A 21,412-nucleotide genomic window follows, 5' to 3' on the forward strand; every position below is an offset into this window, starting at 1 on the left:
TAATTATGCCAAAAATATTTTTGCCGGAAAAAAAAATGTGAAGTAAACAATGCTTACATGTAAATTAAAGTGAATACAACATTATCAGTTGTTTACTTCCTACTACTGCTAAGTAGCTGATAGCTGCTTCCTGCTAATGCTGATTGGCTGAAAGATACACACAGTTCTTTACTTCCTATACCAGTTTAAAGAACACAATTGATATTGCTGAATTTGCTTCAGTTTTTTAGTTCAATATGTTTTCAGGGAAAAATATGTTTAAATGCTTCTCTTTCATATAAACAACAGCAGATTTCTGAGTACTTTTAAGATTCCACATATACCTGATCTATTTTTGAGTAGGGAAATATAATTTTGGATTTAAAATAAAGGTGTTTGGGACTTCCGGTGGGCGGGCGCAGCGAGTGGAAGCAGAGAACAGAGCTCCGCTGCTTTCGGCTCCCTAACTTGGGTAAAAACCTAAAGTGCGCCCCTAAACTGAGCTGGACTCCTTGGCAGGGGAACCTGTACCTGCCCGGACACTTGACAGCAAGGGATCGGACATCGGATCCCCCCGCCGCAGAAGCCGCAAGACAGAGGTGGCAGAAGGCAGTTGCGGCTGCAGCTGAGCTGACACGCAGAGACCGCAGGCTGAAAAAAAAAAAAGGGGGCACGCACACCTTCCAGGAGACTGGCGACAGGCACCCACATTTAGGCAGGAGCCAGGACACTCCGTGGGATATCTGTAAGTCCGGGAGGGAGAGCATAGTCAAAGGCGGGAAAAGCCGCCATTTTGCCCCTACTGTGGATAGCATAACTTAAGAAAGGCGGAAGCGCACCTGGTTAACAGTACAGGAGAGACTTTATTAACGCCTGCAAGCTAGTCAGTTATAACAGACATACTTGGAGGGGGGAACGATTTTCTACTTGTTATTGCAGCGAGTGGCTATTAACCCCTTGGATGCTCACCCAGCAGTAGAGAACACCACTTAAGTAACAGAGAGATAAACACAAGCCAAGGGTCCAAAACACATAAGGGAATAGAAGTGTTATCTCTGAAAAAGGGGACACATAAACTCGCAAAGCCAAATACCCGCTTATGGGCGCTTACCCCAAATAGCCAAAGGATCACTGAGGGGCCCCCTTTTCCACCCACCCACCCCCTCTTTGAAAGCACAAATTTTCTAGACTTGGGGAGGTTTATCATTTTTATTATTCTGTGCTGCTGGTCAGGCTGCAGGAAAGGAGACAGGACACAACCTGGGGAGAGACAACCCCTTGGCCCAAGACCTCCCAGACCGCCTTCCTCCTGAGCAGTAGCATCACCCACCACAACATGCAGGGCTAGGGGGTGTGGGTCCGCCCCCCCTGCTCACCTAACGCTTACTAAATAACATTTTAAACCTAGTTCGAACTTCACTCTGTGGCCTATAGAACACCAGGCAGGATCTATAATCTTATAATTAAAAAAAAAAAAAAAAAAACTGCAGAAACAAAACATAGTTGGTGAACATAGCTGGAGACCTCCAAAGCTGTATGCAAAAATACTATAATTCTTACATTAAAAAAACAGGAACAATGGCGAGCAGACTTAAAAATGCAGACAAGAAAAAGAACCACGGGGAGACACCACAGGCTCCTGTGGGGGCTGAAGAGGGAGTGAACTTTAACTCTATGGATACCCACCCAATTGTTTCACAGATCTCGGCGCTGTTCTTACCAAAAATAGAACAACTGCAAACAGGAATGGACTCACTTACAGCGGAGGTAAAATCTTTCAATGGCAGACTAACTCAAATGGAACAGAGGGTGGCGGAGGGAGAGACCCGCCATAGAGAAGCTGCAGCTACCATTCAATCATTGCAACAGCAGACTGACCGGCTATGGGCAAAGATTGATGACCTGGAGAACAGGTCGAGAAGAAACAACCTGCGGATAGTGGGTATACCAGAATCACTCCCGGGATCACAGCTTGTGGAGTTTGCAGAGAATACCCTACCAAAGATGCTACATATCCCTCAAGCATGTCTCCCATGCAAGGTGGAAAGAGCCCACAGAGTGGGGGACCCAAGAAGACAGGGGGAGAGTAATCAACAGCCGCGACAGATCATGGTAAAGTACCTCAACTTCAAGGCAAAGTGGCAATTCTGCAGGCCTACAGAAAAATCGCTTCCCTGGAATATGAGGGCAAAAAAGTATACCTGTTTCAAGATTACTCAGCAGCAGTCGCAGCCAGAAGGAAAGAATTCTCACCCTATTGCAAGCAACTGATGGAGCAGGGCAGAACGGCAGCCCTCCTGTACCCAGCAAGATTAAGACTGCACACAACCAACAGACCGCTGTTCTTCGAGTCGCCAAAATAACTTAAGACGCATCTGCAAAGAGAGAAAGAGCGACGACAAGTACCAGAGCAAGGAAGTGCTGCTCCTGATCCATAAAACCAAAGCCCAAGGCTGGGGCCACAGAAAGACACTGAAAAGAAAAGAGTAAAACATCTTAAGGACTAAGACATGTTAAACCATATCCTTTACAAGTGAGGGGGGGACTTTATCTCTCTGTTGAGAGCACTTTGTTGGCTGTTGAAATTGTTGGGGGGGGATAGAGAAGTGAGGAAAATTACTGTTGTATTGCAAGGCCTGTTAACTGTTTTATTCAACACTAGATAGCATAGGTTCGGCCCTGAGGCGCTACCCCCCAGGGAAAAGAGGACGGACCTTGGTGACCGCAGTAACAAGTAAGTACAGTGCATTCTGACATACCCAAACAGCTACACACAGCACACCACACACGACTACATTGACAAATAGTCCTAAGAGCACAAACTAATCATACTACCCTGGGAACATGAAAATCACCATATGGAACGTAGGGGGGATAACCTTCCCTATTAAAAGAAAGGCGATATTAAGGCACCTTAACACCAAGAAGGCTGATATTGCAGTATTGGAGGAGATGCATCTCTCACAAATTGAACATCAAAAGCTTAAACAGAATTGGGTGGGGGAGGTGCTATATACCCCATATGAAAGGAAAAGAGCGAGGGGAGTGGAAATCCTACTCCGTAAGGGTTTGAATTACACTATCTCACAGACACTGACTATCGTGGAGGGCAGATACCTGATGGTCAAGCTACAAATAGACGCGCAGCCCTTAGTGCTGTGTGGGATATACGGCCCCCAGACGGGGAAGAGACAGTTTTTCAATCACATCCAAAGCCAGCTCATACAATTCTCGGACCTCCCCATTATAGCGGGAGGAGACTACAACATTGCTCCACACACACCGGCTGACAGGTTCCGTAACCCCAATAGTGACACACACCCAACACAACCATGGAAAGGATCCAAAAGATAAACACTAATCTTGAAAAACTTCTGTAACACCCTATCCCTGTCAGATGTCTGGAGAGAGAGAAACCCTGAGACACGAGATTACACATGCTCACACCCCTCTAAAACCACTCTCTCCCGCATAGACTACTTTTTGGTTTCCAAATTGCTGTGCCCCAAGGTTGATGAGATAAAAATAGATCCTATAACAATATCAGACCATGCTCCAGTCACACTAGAGTTGCGCACTGACACCCCTCAGAGAAAGACCTGTAGATGGAATTTTCCCACATATCTATACCACGATCTAAATCTCAGGAAACACCTGATAGGAGAGTGGCTGGTGTACAAAGACCTTAACACTCAACATATAAACAATGTATCCCTTTTCTGGGAAACTGCAAAGGCAGTCCTGAGAGGGGTGGTGACAGCCTACACGATAAGGCTCACTAAAACATGTAAGAAGAGAGGAGAGCTCCTCTTGCGCCAACTCCTTAATGCTAGGAACCAGTATTTAAGACACCCGACAGACCAGAATATAATTAAATACAGAGACACTAAGGCCCTTAGAGATACGCACCTCATACAAACATCAGTTAAAGCCCACAACAGGTTACAGGCTAAATTCTACCGCTATGGGAATCGTACAGGGAAGCTAGTAGCAAAAATTACCAAACTAGATAGGAAACCTAGCATTGTAGCGGTCATCAGAGGAGAGGATAGGATATTAACACAGGAATCAGAAATCCATAGGGCATTCATAGACTACTATTCTAATCTTTACAACTCCCAAGAAGTAAGTGCAGAACAGAAACAAAATTTCTGGAAAGATATGACTCTCCCACAGATAGATGAGGAACAACTACACAAACTAAATGCCCCAATCCAGCCCTGGGAGGTCGCTAGAGCCATTGACACGATGCCTCTGGAGAAAACCCCTGGACCTGATGGCTTACCAGGGGAATTCTATAAAATGCTCAAAGGAGAAACATCAGAAACACTCACACTATTGTTCAACGCAATCATGGAAAGGAGGGCAAACTTATCTAACAGATTTACGGAAGCAAACGTAACAATCATCCCCAAGCCAGACAGAGACCCCCTACTGACGTCATCCTACAGACCAATTTCCCTACTTAATTCGGACTACAAACTGTTTACAAAAATTTTGGCCAACAGACTGGCAGACATACTGACATCACTACTACATGAAGACCAGACGGGGTTTGTCTAAGGCAGATCTTCTGTCAAAAACATGAGAAAGCTGCAGGTGGTGCTCTCGCACTACTGGGGAAAAGGTAAACAAGATCAAGACCGGAAGGGTGAGGATGCTTGCCTGATACTTGTGGAAAAAAAAAAGCATTCGACAAGTTACTGTGGGATCACCTGTTCACGACACTAGGGAAATTTGGGGTACAGGGCGACTTCATGACAGCCATACGCACCATTTACAATGATCCTCGTGCAGCGATCCTGGTCAATGGCACACCATCCAATACATTCCCGCTCTTGAGGGGTACGAGACAGGGATGCCCTCTGTCTCCGATCCTCTTTGACCTCGCACTTGAGCCATTGGCGATCAAAATTAGAAAAGACACGGAGGGACTCAGGATAGGCAAAGAAACTCTACATATATCCCTCTTTGCAGATGACATGATACTATACACGCGCGAGCCTAGAAGGAATATCCCCTATATAATGCGTATTATTGCTGAATTTGGGGAAATCTCAGGATACTGCATGAACAAAGAGAAATCGGAGCTATTATGGCTGCAGAATAGTAGGCCTTCTGTGCCACTTCGAGACAACTTTAAAATAGTTGCCAATACATTTAAATACTTAGGTATCACGCTGGCTAGAGATCCCACTCAGTGGTATGACCTCAATTTTAGACCACTTCTTAAAGATTTGCGACAAACACTCTTGAACTGGTCCACTCTACCGCTTACACTGTCGGGGAGAGTGGGACTAATCAAAATGATATTATTTCCCAAACTACTGTACACACTACAGATGCTCCCAGAGCTGATACACAAACAAGATCTCAAAACACTAAATAGGGACATTACACAATTCCTGTGGAAAGGGAAAAAACACAGACTAAGCTATCTCAAAATGACATCTACGCCAGAGATGGGAGGTTTTGGACTCCCAAATATAGAACACTACAACTGGGCGGCTTTGGCTAAATATGTGATGGACTGGCTCCTAGATAAAGACAACTTCACCAATTATAAATTGGAGGAGGAACTCATCACACCGGGGTCCCTGAAAATGCTTCCACACATGACCAGAGCTCAGGTAGACGGGGCAGTTGGAGGCATAGCCCTCTACCTCCACCCCATAAAAGCGTGGTGGAGGATTTGTAGGGCCTTTGGAGTCTCACACAAATACACTGTCTATCTCCCATTACGAGGCAACCCTGACTTCCAGGCGGGTTTCACTACCAAACCTTTTAAACAGTGGGAGGAACGGGGAGTAACGACCCTCCGACAAGTACTGACAGAGGATCTGAAGACTATAAAGCCATTCATTGACTTACAAACAGACTTTCACATACCTAACAATCACCACTTTGCTTTCCTCCAGATGAGACACTACGTGCAGGGCCTTCTGAGGTCTGGGGACCTGCCTGACACTGACTGTGAGGTTTACAAGCTGCTGTCACTGACTAGAGGGGGGATGACTTCCATCTCCCACACCTATAGAGCCCTCCAGACACTACCCAATAACACTACTAGAGATCACATCCAAGATACATGGAATACCACTGATAGGTCAATCAACCGTAGACCAAATCATTGAGCAAAGTGTCACAAAGGTGAGAAAAGCTTCACTATCAAGTGAAATCCGAGAATCACATACGAAGCTGTTACACAAAGCATATATAACTCCTAGGATGTATCACAAGTGGAATCCTGACGCCTCTGGGCTATGCCCAAAATGCTCACATCCCAAACCAGACATGGTACACATGATATGGCAATGCCCGAAACTTACAAAATTTTGGGGAATGACAAGGAGATGGGTAGAGAGTGTCACTGGGGAAAACTTTGAACTGACAGCGATCAGGGTGATATTTCTGCACTCACCGACAGAGGAACTGACCCACTCTAAGTTTATTCATAATGTGATACTGTTAGCCAGAAAACTCATTCTTAAACATTGGATGACAGCTGACTCACCAAATCTGACACACCTTAAACTCGCTCTACAACAACAAATGGTTTATGAACAGATAGACACGCAGGGAGACATAACACTAAGGACTAAGCACTTTCTGAACAAGTGGGAGCCCCTTATTGATAGCTTAGACCTACAACATCAGAAACAGATTATATACCCACTCAAAGACTCAGAGTATGTACTAGAAGCACAATTACATGGCAAATGGAATATCTTCCGTTAGCTAACCAACAGCCCACCAGACAGGAGGGAATGAGACTTCGGGAGATGAATACGGAGGGCGGGGGCGCCTCGGGTGAGACTGGGAAATACAGTCTTCTGATGATGAGAGAGAGGTGAGGCGATAGGACAGAAGCTGATACTTTATGTTACTAGTTACTGCTTAAAAGCTTTACCCTAAATAGAAAAGTTTATGGTTATCGCACTGGGATGATAGCCGGCTGATAAAGACTTTTCATGAACTGTCACAAAACCACAATGAGATGCGGACTTTCTGTAACCAACTATAGTAGAGAGGCGTGACAAGCTGGCAGCCCACATTTCGCGGTTTATGATACTAGGACTTTACATAGGCTTAGTAGAAGGGAAGGCTGTAGACAGGGGAATAGTGAAATCAGTTGGAATTAGAAGAATTAGAATGTATTATAAAACCCAGTACTGTTATAGCGACAATATTTTCTGTTGTAATCTGTCTAAATTCCAATGTTTGTTTTCACTGTTGCTGTGACGGATGCTGGAAATAAATAAAGTATTTAAAAAAAAAAAAAAAAAAATTAAAGGTGTTTGAGGTGCCAACCTCCCTTTAAGCTTAATAAACCTTATAAAATTGCAGTGAGACTGACATTAATACCAATGACTATACTGTATGTATTATAGTCATTTTGAGAACACAAGGCTTAAAATTATGCTTACCAAAGCTGCCAAGATCTGGATGCCGACATTAAAACAGGAAGTGAAATATAAAGCTTTTTTATTGCGCACCAAAATAAAATGATGATAACAATAATAAAAAAAAAAAAGAATTGGAAACGTGATATAGAAATATTAGTCCATAAAAAATAGTAGTATTTTATTTAAATGTTAAATTCAAGCAGTCTGCAATATAATTTGTACTAATGTGGCTTTAAAGAGACAGAAAACCCCCAAAAAAATATGTCATGATGCAGATAGAGCATACAATTTTAAACAACTTCCTAATTTACTCCTATTAACAAATTTTGTTAATTGGAACATGCATGAGTCTGGAGAACTTATATGGCAGCAGTTTTGCAAGAATGTTTTTTCCTGCTAAATAGTTCTCCAGACACCTACATAGGTATCAATACAACAAAGAATACCATGAGAACAAAGCAAATTTGATAATAAAAGTAAATAAGAAACTTTTAAAATTGTATGCTCTGTCTGAATCACAAGAGAATTTCTGGGTTTCATATCCCTTTACCCTCCTTTCTGTAACGCTTGTATTATATTGCTATGATACAGGCTTTACTGTACACTTCCTGTTTCATGTGGGTCTTTTTTTTAGCTAATATACTGTACATATCATTTTACAGGCATGTATGTATTCTGTATTACTTTAATTAAAACAAGTTTTGTTTTGTTTTTTAAATAATCTCATTATCTGTTCAACAGCCAATACTAATACTAATTATACCATGTGACCTCAGAGCTCCTGGTCTCTGCCATCAGCACTGGAATGATAGCACTTATGGGCGACTGTAGAATGAAAAGTAGCTATTGGCTATGTGGTGACCCCAGAGGCAGAACTTTTTTTCACTTTCTGCGATGAGATTTTTTTAGTGAAATTTTCTCTGCAGGTCATTTTTAAATGAAATAAAATTGTAAATTTGTCAGTTACACTAAAGCACCAGATCAATTGCAATGTGTTGGCTAACTGGAGAATAAAGCAATATTTAAAGTTTAATAATCTAGTGCAGTAGTTGAAAATTGCATTGCAAATTAGCTGCAGACAAAAAAGTAATTGTAAAATGTCTCTTGAATTAATTTGTTTCCTTTTCTCTTAGTCTAACATAGAAATGTAGAAATAAAAAAGGTGCATTGCTTATACGAACATCTTACAGTCAGAGAAAAACGGCTTTGCAGACTGTGAAAAGCTAGGGGACGAGCTTGCAAAAATCTGAGAGCCAATCAATGCACTGCTGCTTTGCAGCACTACTGAATATTTGACTTTTTTCTTCAAACAGCACTTTGTTCTGGATGCACTGTGTTAAGGAAAACTTATACAATGCAGCCAGAGAACAGCTTTGTTTAAAAAGAACAGCCTAATGTGGAGCAGTGCTGAAAAGTTCAAGTGCTGTTCTTTCTGCAGACATGCTGCATTTTCTGCGATGACATCTCAGATCACTCAATGTTCTGCCTTGGGGGTGGTGACTATGGAAGCCTATTATATGATTACTATTTTGCTAGATTCTTCTGTAATTGATCTCTGGATAGAATAATAAATAAATACAAAACTTTTTGTGCGTTTTAGAAAACTGTGAGATCCATTTAGTAAAGCAAAACTAAAGAGAGAATATACTATTTGTCATTACAAAGAATACTAATCTAATTGTTACGTGCTTTTAATGATAATGAGTCCGTTGGAAAAACTGGCAAATTAAAAATGACAAAATAAAATTAAAAAACAAAACACAGAAGAATGGTACTGAATAATAATCAAGTAAATTCCTATTTTCTGGTTATGCTTTTTCTTTGTTAAAGTTTTTTTACTTGTATGTATAAATTACACCTTATTAATAGTCCACAAAACAGTTTTTATTAACAGACAACACAATCATATACTGACACAAATTAAAATGACATTTTTACAATTTGTGACATTTGTGTATTTTAGGATATGCAATTATACATTAACACATTACCTGTCCATTGCCTTCCAGTGATGGATTCTGAAATAGCAAGTAAACTCCAAAGAAAAATACAAGCCCTTCAAACAATCCTAGTATGGTCCAGTAGAGAAACGGCCACCACTGCAGCATTGCGTTATCAGATATCCTCCTGTTTAGAAGCAATTTATTGTTAGAATAGTCATCATAGAGTGTTTGAATTGCAAATTCAATTGACAATTATAACAATATATCCTACCAGTTCCTTTGCTGGAAGGGGGTGTGGTCTATTAGCAGATACATTAGGCAGCTGCCTATGGGTTACACCAGACTGGATGAATTCTTTATATTCTGTCTAATACAGTTTCTGATTATCGGCATTCAGTGACATTACATTTTTATAGAGATAAATGTTTGGGGTGGTCGTGGTGCATGTCCACTCCAGATATAACGTGACTAGGTACGAATGGCAAAGAGAATGCCTTTTTTTTAATATGATATAATAATAATGCAATTATTAAAGGGACATGAAACCCAAAAGATTTTTCATGATTCAGGTAGAGCATACTATTTTAAACACTTTCAAATGTACTTGTATTTTCAAATTTGCCTCATTCTCTTGGTATCCTTTGTTCAAGGAGGAGCAATACACCACTGTGAGCTAGCTGAACCTATGAGAAGAGGCATACATGTGCAGCTTGCAATCAGCAGCTAGCCCCTAGTAGTGCATTTCTGCTCCTGAGCCTACCTAGGTATGCTCTTCAACAAAATATCTCAGGATAACAAAGCAAATTAGATAATCAAAATAAACTGAAAAGTTGTATAAAATTGCATGCTCTAACCGAATCATGAATCTTCAATTTTGACTTTACTTTCTCTTTAATTCATACTCACATATATAATTTAGGATCTGAAATTAATGTTTCAATGCTGATGTGCTGCTCCAATAGGCTGTATGCTAGGATAGGTAGTGAGGTGAAGCAGATATTGTACATGGTAAGATAGGCAGCATCATACAGTGGCTGTAAAGTAACAGAGAGATTGAGTTAGACAACGGAAGCCTAATGTATGTTCTTTATCGTCTAACAAAGCCCATCTTAACAAAATGCATCAGATTATAGTGATATTATGGACGTGCCTGACTAGATTATCTATTCTGCATCCCTTACTTCCTTTGCACTACAGTCCTGTTACCCATCTGCCATGAAGAACCTCACTTACATCACCCTATGACTGGCAGAGAATGGTGTGAATATGGCACAAACCAGGAGAGCCCATTGAAGATATGTAAAACCAATGACTTAGGAAAATGTAATCGTGGACCCTCTCCAAAAACATAATGGAAAGCCATGGCATGTTGGTATTTAAAAAACACTTGGTATGTCAACAAAAGTATCTCATTGCAGCCAAAGAAGCACCACTCTTGTTCCACTGACTGTCCTGACTTATTAACTGATTCTGTGCCTCCTAATCTATCCCCAGCACTCTTATTGTTATTTTAGATTTTTTTAAAAATGATTTTTTGGAAGGAAATAAAAAGACAACAGTTTTCAATAAACTACTTTGGTGATTACATAAAATATATAATGAGCGATTAGATTACGTTCCAATTGACTCTCTTTACTGCATGTGCAGCTGCTAACGGTAGAATGGTCAGGTTGGTCATTACAAGCAGGTGGTACATTTTGTTATGTGGATATATCACAAGCTTACACTTCTAATGAAATTTTTTTTAAAATACAGTGTACTGTAAAATTTGTTTTCCGCTTAATGTGTTTCCAATGACTTGTTATACCACCTGCAGAGTTAAAAAAAAAGCTTGGGGACATTTTATTTTAGGTTTATTTTTCTATATGAAACAGCTGTCTTTGCTAACTGAAACCACAACCCAATCAAATTGCTGAGCTTGCAGGGAGTGCAGACGTCTATCCAATCTATATATACACCAAGTCCTCCTTATATTATTTCTCACTGTATACACAAAGGCCTATACTGAGGGCATGATAAACTAAAGCTCTCTGCTCTGGCGAGATTATCTAAGACTTGTCATAACAGAGGTCTGTCCCCTCAAAAAAGTTAAAATAGGCATTTTTTTTTCTTGAGAAATGTTTATCTAGCTATCCATAATTATATATGTAAAGGATAAACACATACATTGCATAGAAAAGAAGCCTCCAAATATTTTGTGTGATTTCTTTCTATGCTGGCAAGTTTTTGTTTATCAAGCCCTTAGAGAGAACATTTGAAAATTTACATTTTACTTACTCTCTCTCCCACATCCCCACTGGAAGTGTGATTTCTTATGCACCTTCTTGTTTTGCAAAGCTTTTCTATAACCAGTACTGATGTATTGAAACGTTCAGTAAAGGTGGGGATACAGCTGGCAAAAGCAGCTATTTTAAATGTCAAAATAACTGTAAAGGAGTTATTTTTATATAATTAAATACACCTGCAGGTAAATGGACCATTGAGCACACAATAAGTTGTAAAAAATAATAATAAAAGCACTCTGTCCCTTTTATTTTGGTAAAACATATATTTTTTTTAATTAAAGTCAAACTATGTTATTGTATTGATTAAAATTGTTGCATCTTGTTGCATATGAGAAATTGTGTTTATGTACTTACACCTAAATACTTTTACTTTCTGAAAATCACATTTTTTCATTAAGATCTTTTTAGATTGCTTGCTATGAATCAGAAAGTTTAGAGTTTACAACCACGTGTAATTTTTGAATACAAAGGCAGAAAACACCCAATGTTAATTAGAGGCAATTTCACTTTAATTCCCTATTTGTGTTAAACCAAATCTACACTTGCAGTGCAGTGTGTACACACCCTGTTATGCCTGGGGTCTAAGATGCTGAATGCGTGGGATGTGCAGCTCTGAGCAAGACAGCCCCACCCTGGCCCACTGTGTGCTGATGTACAGTACACAGCATATGTCTGACTATTTATTATATGTAGTTAGAGTCATTTTAAGAAACAGATTATTTCATCACATTAAATTCCCCTTGTATGTTGACACCTTAAACAAAACCATCCCATATACACAATGAATCACTAAACTGTACACACAACCTTGCAGGCTTGCATGGCATATTATACTCACCTGTTGTGAGAATCCACAAAAGAACTGATACAAAAATTGTGGTAGGATAAAGCACAGGTTCTGAAATATAAAATGAATTAAATGTGAATAAAAGTCTGTCCTTGAACAGCAAGGTTTAATCTGACACAACTGTACAGTTTTTAAAGCAATAGGTGCATGTGAAATGTTCCAAGTATAATCTTCAATAATTTATTTTAAAAAGACACAGAGCACCTCTTGCCTTGTGTAAAAATTGCACTTGTACCACAACCCCTAGAGAAAATTCTGTAACCTACAAATGCTACAAAATGGCTGGTTTAGGCAATTTGTGGGTTCTAGAATTAGCTTTTTAGTCTCTTTAGGGAGTGTGGGACAAAGCACAGATTAATTTCACTTAATTTAAAATGTAATTGCTGTATGCTAACCACATTAGAAACAATTTCATAACATGTTTTATACGTTAACAAGGATGATAAAAAATATTATTTGGAGACATATATAGTTCTCTCCTGAATAGAGATAGAATATAAGGTACATCTGTTTTTCAACTATAGAAGATTTCTACTACAGAAGACAAGGAATATAATTGTATTCTTGCAAATGAGAGAAAGTAACCTGCATATAGGTAAAATCAAAACTTCTCAACAAGTGAAAAAGGCTGCACATTCCACAGTTGATAAACACAAAAGTTATTTTAATTACTGTAAGAATCATCAATTATTCATTGAAAAGTAAAAATTCCGGATCAAAGTTCATCTCATATTATAAATGGAGATTATGAATGATACTTTTTCAATTGTTAGTGATTCATTTTGTAACTAAATGAGCTTTTAATTATTGTAAACCTGCGTGGTTTCTACTAGCTACTTAAAAGCGAAACATGTGAATATTTATATTTGTAATGCATTACTAGAAAGCGAAAGACTTGCCTCACGAACTGGGGACCTATAAAATTATCTGAATATAAAATGTTAAATTTTGTATATTAAAAAACTTTGCAATCTACTTACATTCTTTATCCCCCCCCCCCCTTTACATGTTATGTAATACTCAGTAGGTGTATTTGGATAGCAAATTGCAAAAAAAAATAATATTTTCTGTGTCATTTGCCTGCGACTCTTCCTCTTCAAAGCCTCTGTCAGTTGACTACTTCAAGGCTCTGCCCTGGGTCCTTTATTCTTCTCCATTTATACTTCTTTACTGGGTAAACTTATCAGCAGCTATGGGTTCAAATATCAGCTCTATGCTGATGACACTCAGATCTCCCTCTCCACCTCTGTTCGCTCTCCCTCTTTCCTCTCTCACGTCAGTGACTGCTTATCTGGCATTTCTTCCTGGATGGCCTCTCAGCACCTAAAAATTAACATGTCCCATACTGAGCTGCTTCTAACCCCCCCCCCCCACCTCTACTCTATCACTGTCGATGGCATCACTATCTCCCCATCATTCCAAGTCCACTGCCTCAGAGTTACACTTGACTCCAATCTGTCCTTTATCTCCCACATCCAATTGCTCTCTCCAACCTGCCACAACCACCTACGTAATATTTCCAAAATGTGTCCGTTTCTGAGTGCTGACACCACTAAGCAACTAATCTACTCCGTTGTAATTTCCCGACTTTACTGCAATAACCTACTAACTGGCCTTCCTCTCTCCAATTCACCCTAAATACCTTTGCCAGGCTAATCTACCTTTCCTGCCACTCTGTATCTGCTCCACCTCTCTGCGAGTCCCTTCACTGGCTCCCCATTTAAAGCAGAATTAAATTCAAAATTCTCGCCCCGACCTACAAAGCCCTCACCTATGTCGTTCCCCACTACCTGTCCTCACTAATCAATAAATATACTCTAGCCCACTCCCTAAGACCCAACAATTATCTGCTCCTTGCATCTTCTATTATCACCTCTTCCCATGCTAGACTGCAGGACTTCTCTTGTGTGGCACCAGCCCACCGGAACACACTTCCTAATGCTATCAGACTTCCCCTAATCTGCTCCCTAAAGACATTTTTTGTTCAGGGAAGCCCACCATCCAACTCACTAATAAATTAGTTCCACCTACCCAATAACTGCCTTCAACCAACTGATGGCGGCTTATAAATAAAGTATATTAATAATAATCAAAACAATGCAATTCATCCTAATAGAATGAAGTGGCATTGTCTTGTCTACTGCAGTAACAAATCATAAATGGCTCAAGTGGTGGTCAAGTTTTAGGAAGAGATTGGCTACTGAAATACAATTGCAGTGAATAAGGTGTTAATTTGTTTAAAAAAAAAATGTTCTAGAAAAAGGGTTTGTATGTCCCCTTAAAGGGACATGAAACCCATTTTTTTTCTTTTATGATTCAGATACAGCAGCTTTAGACAACTTTCTAGTTTACTTCTGTTATCAAATTATCTTTGTTTTCTTGGTATTTGTTTTTGAAAAGCATGGACATAAGCTCAGGAGCATGCATGTGTCTGGAGCACTATATGACAGCAGTTTTGGAAGAAGGTTATCCATTTGCAAGAGCACTTGATGGCAGCACTATTTCCTGCCATGAAGAGCTCCAGATGCCTACATAGGTGTCTCTTCAACAAAGAATACAATAGGTACAAAGCAAATTTAATAATGGAAGTAAATTTGAAACTTTTCAAAAAATTGTATGATCTGTCCTAATCACAAGACATTTTTTGCGCTTCATATCCCTTTAAGTCTAAAAATTGATAAAGCTTGTACATTTTCAAACTATTCTACTAATGTTCCTAATACATAAGCATATTATTAATATACTATTAACATATTATTAACATGCCATTCAATAAGGTCAGTGTAAAGTTTTTTTTTTTACCATGAATCTCAATTTTGTTTTCTGTTATCTTCTCTATAAATTTGAAAACATTAGAAGTGTTACACTCAGAAATTAAGTACCAATTGCATTATAATGATGCAAAGCGATAAATACTTTAGCATCTGGTATTATGTTATCCTGACTTACAAAAATATTCAATCTGCTGAAACATTCCATGTAAACTAGTAAGTAATAATTGTTGGTACATATTATTAAAGGGCACTACACATCTCAAAGTATTTCTTGTGAGATGGACGTAATGTAATTGATAAAAACAGCAATATATTTGTATTTACTTATATAACATGAACTAAAGAAATACTATATCCAACTTTTCTCTAAATGTTAAATATTAATCAGAAGAGGACCCCAAATGAATCCACTAACTTATGGTTCAAATCCAGTCTGTTTTTCAGACCAGCAGTGTGTGTGTAAATCTTAGAATGGAAAATCCCATTAGTGTAGAGTGTACACACATCAAAAAACGCCAAAGGAATGTACTCAAGGAGGAGTAAAGATTCAGCCATATTTATTGAAGAATGGACTTGGGTTAGATCCAAAATGGTTTTAAGTTCTTTTATTGCATTACTAGCTCTTAAAAAAGTGGTTTTCCGCTGAGATGTGTTAAGCCTTATAATTATAACCTGTTTTTAATAAGATTAAAACCATTTGTTGGATGTATGTACAAACTACACTATTGTGATTTTTTATTCTGAGGTTCACCTACACCTGGTCTGAAGAACAGACTGGATTTCCAGATTCTTTTCTTAGAGGTTAAAACTTAAGAAATTTTTAAATTGTAATGAACCTATGAAAAACTATTAGCTATTAATTATTTACTCAAACCATTTGGTCCAGACCATCACGATAGATAAACCAAGTAAAAAAAAAAAAAGGTTTTATTTAGAATGCATAAATATAGTGGATATTATAAGAGACAGTAGCTATCTCATGGTAACAAATTCTCTGGCTGGAAATAATTAGTCCAAGGCAACAGTGATTTAACAAGAGGACCTATAATACCACGTATACGTACAGGTCACACAAGAGTACATGCTGGTAAAGCCTCTGGGTTGACAATATTGCATATGCAGTACTCCAGCTCTATAAGATAAAGTCACCATACTCATAATAAGTATTGTGGCCCAGCAGCGCAATAATTGTGTCTTTAAGGGTAATCCAACGGTAAAGATCACAGTGCATATTTCATTTCAAGGTGCTACTGGTTTAAAATTGCAAAAACACTGTGAAAGTCAAACCTCATCAAATACACAACAGCAATGACAATCCTCAACTAACCACCATAGAGGAGACGTATTTGTATTTCACAAGCTGTTGTGTTGGAGTGTGTGGATGCAGTTTACTTACTTATAGAACATTATATTTACAATTCCAAACCAGTAGCAACTTGTCCCAGACGACATACTGTGATATTTATGTACAGCTCAAATCTCAGGGATCACTAACACTTAACATAGAAACTAAATGACACTAACATATAACTTAGAGAACAAATGAGGGAGGGTTCCTTATTCTGCACAAACTTGCAAACTAACAAATCAATTTCTAGACTTTCCCATGTTAGAAACCTTCTTCTTTGATAACTTGCTGCAAGATACTACACTCAGATTTAATCCTGGCAAAACGTTAGAACAAAGTCACTATGTCATTAAGCTGGACGATGCCTGAGGACCTCGCCTTATCTGGAAAGATTGACATCTACACTGGTAAAAGTCAAGTTGGGCTTCAGTCATTTCTTACTTTTGGAGTATTGTGTTTTGTTTTTTTACCAACCACCAAATGGCGGGATGCTATAACAGAATAATCCTTTAAGGTGGCAAATCCAGAAACACAGTGCTATTGCAACATATTGGAGGTTCTCATCAGCATCTAAGTCAAGACTCCTGAGAGTAAACCCCGGTATACCTTTATGTATAAGGGAGCATGCATGCCAGGGTTCAAATGGCAACTGGTAACCCTGATGTAGGTCTGCAAAGGTAGCAGAGGAAGGATTCTCAAGATCTGGGAAGCCTTATATGACATGACAATAAAATGACAGAACTGACATTGCGCTATGGGTAAAAGGTACAGAGACTTTAATATGGAGAGACTCATACCTTGTAGAAGAAATACTGCACTAAGTGGGCTATCCTCACATAATACAAATGCCCATGTGCTAGCAGCAGTTTTTTTAAGTGTTTAAATTTTGGCACAGCATAATCACTATTTCTTGATGCCTGACGACCTTCTTTTCCTTTAATGCCTGTAAAAAAACATACATATCATAAAATCAACATAGCAGGCTACTTTATTTGCATCACTCAATATTTCAAGTGAAAATTAAAAAAACGGATTGTTTAATGTGAATTGCACAATTAAAATTGTCTATATGTAGTTTACGGTGAATCAAAACATATTATAAAATCTTTTAGCTAACTCTCTATCTATAATCTGGATAATATGTAATGTGTAATATGATTTCTTCCTAAATACAACGTTGGTAATTAAATATATGTATATCATTTATATTTTTATACAATAAATCACTTTTCAAACGCATTATAAAGATTGCTAATTGTTATTGGCTGATTTATACAGAGGGACTGGGACACAAAAACCAGCTGCAAATATATCTTTTACTTGACCATTATCCCTTTAATGCATTTGAAAGTTTTCACTTTTACCTCCCTCCCCCCTTCTAAGTACAATTTACATTTGTGCTATGAAACTGCATAAAAAGTGATTAGTTATAATGATTATAATTATTTACCTATCCCGACATGTGCTTCCAAGATCATGCTGACGTCATTAGCGCCATCACCCACTGATAAGGTAATTGGATTACCCTTGGTGTTCTTTACCATTTTAACAATCTAAAAAAGGTAAACATATCTTATTTTGGTCTTTAGCTGAACATATATATGAAACAAAGGGATAAAATGATACTGGTCATATAAAAGATGCATTCAATTATACAAAGGGAGTTAATAAATTCTTTGAGATTGTAATATAAAATGTTAAATTATGTGTAATTAAAAAAACAAAACAAACTTTGCAATATATTTTCACTATTTATTTTGACCTTGTTTCCTGTAATTTAAAGAGACACTAAAGTAAAAAATAAACTTTCATGACTTAGATTGAGCATACCAATTTAAAAAACCTTCCTATTTTGCATCTATTATCAATTTTTACAGTCTATTTTATGCACACTTTCTGAGGTGCCATCTCCTACTGAACATGTGCAAAGTGCACAGTATATACATATATGCGTTTTGTGGTTGGTTGTTGGATATCGCATGATACAGGGGTAGGGGAAATGGAATTTACTTTGAAATTTGGCAGAAGAATATCTACTACTCATTTCTAATTTAAAATAAGTGCTACTGGATTTTTGTTTTATTATGCATGTTTTAAATATGGAATTCTACTATATTTAATGGTCATTTAAGTCTGAAACTTAAGAGAGTTTTCAAATTCTGGGCAATAGAAGAGCACATGCCAGGCTTCACAAGCCTAACCCTGCAACATTTGTCCCTAATAAGCAGAAATGATATAGTTAACAGACTAACAAACAACTGAATTTGGCTACTCCAAATAAGAGGTGGGTGGAATTTGTTATTTAAAGGGATAAGAAACCCATATTTTTTCTTTCATGATTCAGATAGAACATGCAATTTTAAGCAACGTTCTAATTAATTTACTCCTATTATCAAAATTTATTTGTTTTCTTGGTATCTTTTATCAGCAAGCACTACCCAGGGTACTGAACCAAAAGAGGACTGGCTCCTAAGCTTACATTACTGCTTTTTCAAATAAAGATACCAAGACAACAAAGACAAATTGATAAAAGGAGTAAAATTAGAAAGTTGATTAAAATTGCATGTTCTATCTAAATCATGAAAGAAAAAAATTGGGTTTCATATCCGTTTAAAAACAACTGAGAGCAGAAGTGAGCATTACAAACTAGCACTAAATTATGAAACTCAGTTTTCACAACTTATCATTTTAATATACCCTGTATATTTACAGCATGACACTACCAATGTTTGCTAGTCCTGAAAGCATCAATATAATGTTTAAATGCATTTAAATGTTTATCTATAAAACGGTACCTGCGCCTTCTGCAAAGGAGCCATGCGACAGCACAAGACTGCAGTACATTTTTGGCAAATCTGTAAAAAGATGTTTTTGTAGTGGCTCGAGCTGCAGTTTGAATTGAATATTAGTGATAATGTAGAGCCATCGATTATCAAACCATATTCTTGGCTTCCAGACCAGCTCCTGAAATGCAAAATAAAAGAGAATTTGAATGATTGTGTATAACTGCTACAAGTGATAAAAAGGTGATGTTGTGCTTATAGTAATCAAGATCAAAACGTGTGTGTTCTAAAAGATTATCTACAGTCGACATTAGTTGAACATTCACAAATCTCCATTTCATCCTTAAAGCGACACTAAACCCACAATTTTTCTTTCATGATTTAGATAGAGAATACAATTTTAAACAATATTCCAATCTACTTTTTGTATCTAATTTGCTTCATTTTTTTAGATATCCTTTGTTGAAGAAATAGCAGTGCACATGGGTGAGCCAATTACACGAGGCATCTATGTGCAGCCACCAATCAGCAGCTACTGAGCCTATCGACATATTCTTTTCAGCAAAGGATATAAAGAGAGTGAAGCAAATTAGATAATAGAAGTAAATTAGAAAGCTGTTTAAAATTGCTTGTTCTTTCTAAATCATGAAATAAATCATTTGAGTTGCATGTCCCTTTAAACCGATTCTGTGGTATAAAGTAGAGTCAAAATATTTAACCATTACAATAGGTGCCAAATAAGTGTATGATACACTGTACCACATGCATTTGTTTGCAGCATTTTAGTATTGTTCCACACTTTCCAATATAAACAATTTATTTCAAAGAAGGTTTGGCATCCCCACAATGGAAAGCTAATGACACAATGTCACTACCTAATAAGACTATCAAATTAATTCATTATTCTAATAAAAATGTACTAACAACTGGGTTATACTTAATATAAATCATTGCAATGAGTATTATTCATCATTTTTAAAAGGTTTTTTTTTCGTTTATTTTTTTGAACTTCATTTGTAAAGTGACCATTACTTCCTGTCACAGTCCCACTGTGGTATCTACAGAAAGGCAAAGGAGCAGCTTTTTTTTGGAAGTGTTTCTAGGAGAGACTTATAAAAGCTGCAGTCAGTTTATTGCCCATGCTCAGCAGAGGATGCTTGCTGCAAAATCATGTGACAATAGAACTTCTATTTATATAATGGTAGCTCTGTCGTCTAGCTGCAGACAGTGACTACACTGAGAATTTCTAAGTATTCATTTAGCAAGAAAATAAGTAAGTTGTATTCTGTTTTTGTATTCTGTTTTTTTTTACACAGTTCTTTTTATGCTTACTTTGATTTAACATATATCTACTGTAATATATATATATATATATATATATATATATATATATATATATATATGGAAATCAGGAGACAGCACTCACTGGTCATGACAATACTGGATTTATTCAGTGACGTTTCGGGGTCTGATGAAGGGGTGTATTCCCCGAAACGTCACTGAATAAATCCAGTATTGTCAAGACCTGTGAGTGCTGTCTCCTGATTTCCATATTCTACACCATATTCTAGCACCCTGGCATTTGGAATTAAAGTGTTAGTGAGAGTGCACATGCCAATACCTGCTGTATATATATATATATATATATATATATATATACATACATATATTATTTTTTACTGTAGGAGCACTGTTTCATATCCCTTTAAGGCAGGGTGAGAATGTGGGCTATGTTTGCTGCTGGTCAGAGGACCTAAACATGTTCATATCAATGAAAATTAAACATCCAAGTGTAGCAAAATTATAAATATATATATATGTGTATATATATGTATATATATATATATATATATATACACACAGAGAGAAGTACACTCACAGGAACGAACAACTGGCTCAATACCATTGTTAGCCTGTTCTATGGCGATATACCATCTGGGTGCAACTTTTTAGCCCAGTAATATATAAACATAATTAAGAAATGAGTAAGAACGTCTAATTAAGACTGTTGCTGGAAAATTTAAAATGCAAAAAATGAGAGGGGTGT

General features: G+C 37.7%; 1 protein-coding gene across 1 annotated transcript in view; it reads right to left on the reverse strand.

Moving 5' to 3' along the window:
- ATP11C (ATPase phospholipid transporting 11C) overlaps positions 1–21,412 on the reverse strand; it is a 345,758-nt gene that overhangs the window by 60,549 nt on the left and 263,797 nt on the right. Inside the window, 6 exon segments of the mRNA XM_053699245.1 lie at positions 9,377–9,512; positions 10,235–10,362; positions 12,452–12,511; positions 17,380–17,525; positions 18,033–18,135; positions 19,378–19,546. Coding sequence (XP_053555220.1) covers positions 9,377–9,512; positions 10,235–10,362; positions 12,452–12,511; positions 17,380–17,525; positions 18,033–18,135; positions 19,378–19,546 — 742 coding nt within the window.

Source organism: Bombina bombina, chromosome 1 (assembly GCF_027579735.1).
Source record: "Bombina bombina isolate aBomBom1 chromosome 1, aBomBom1.pri, whole genome shotgun sequence".
NCBI lineage: Eukaryota > Metazoa > Chordata > Amphibia > Anura > Bombinatoridae > Bombina > Bombina bombina.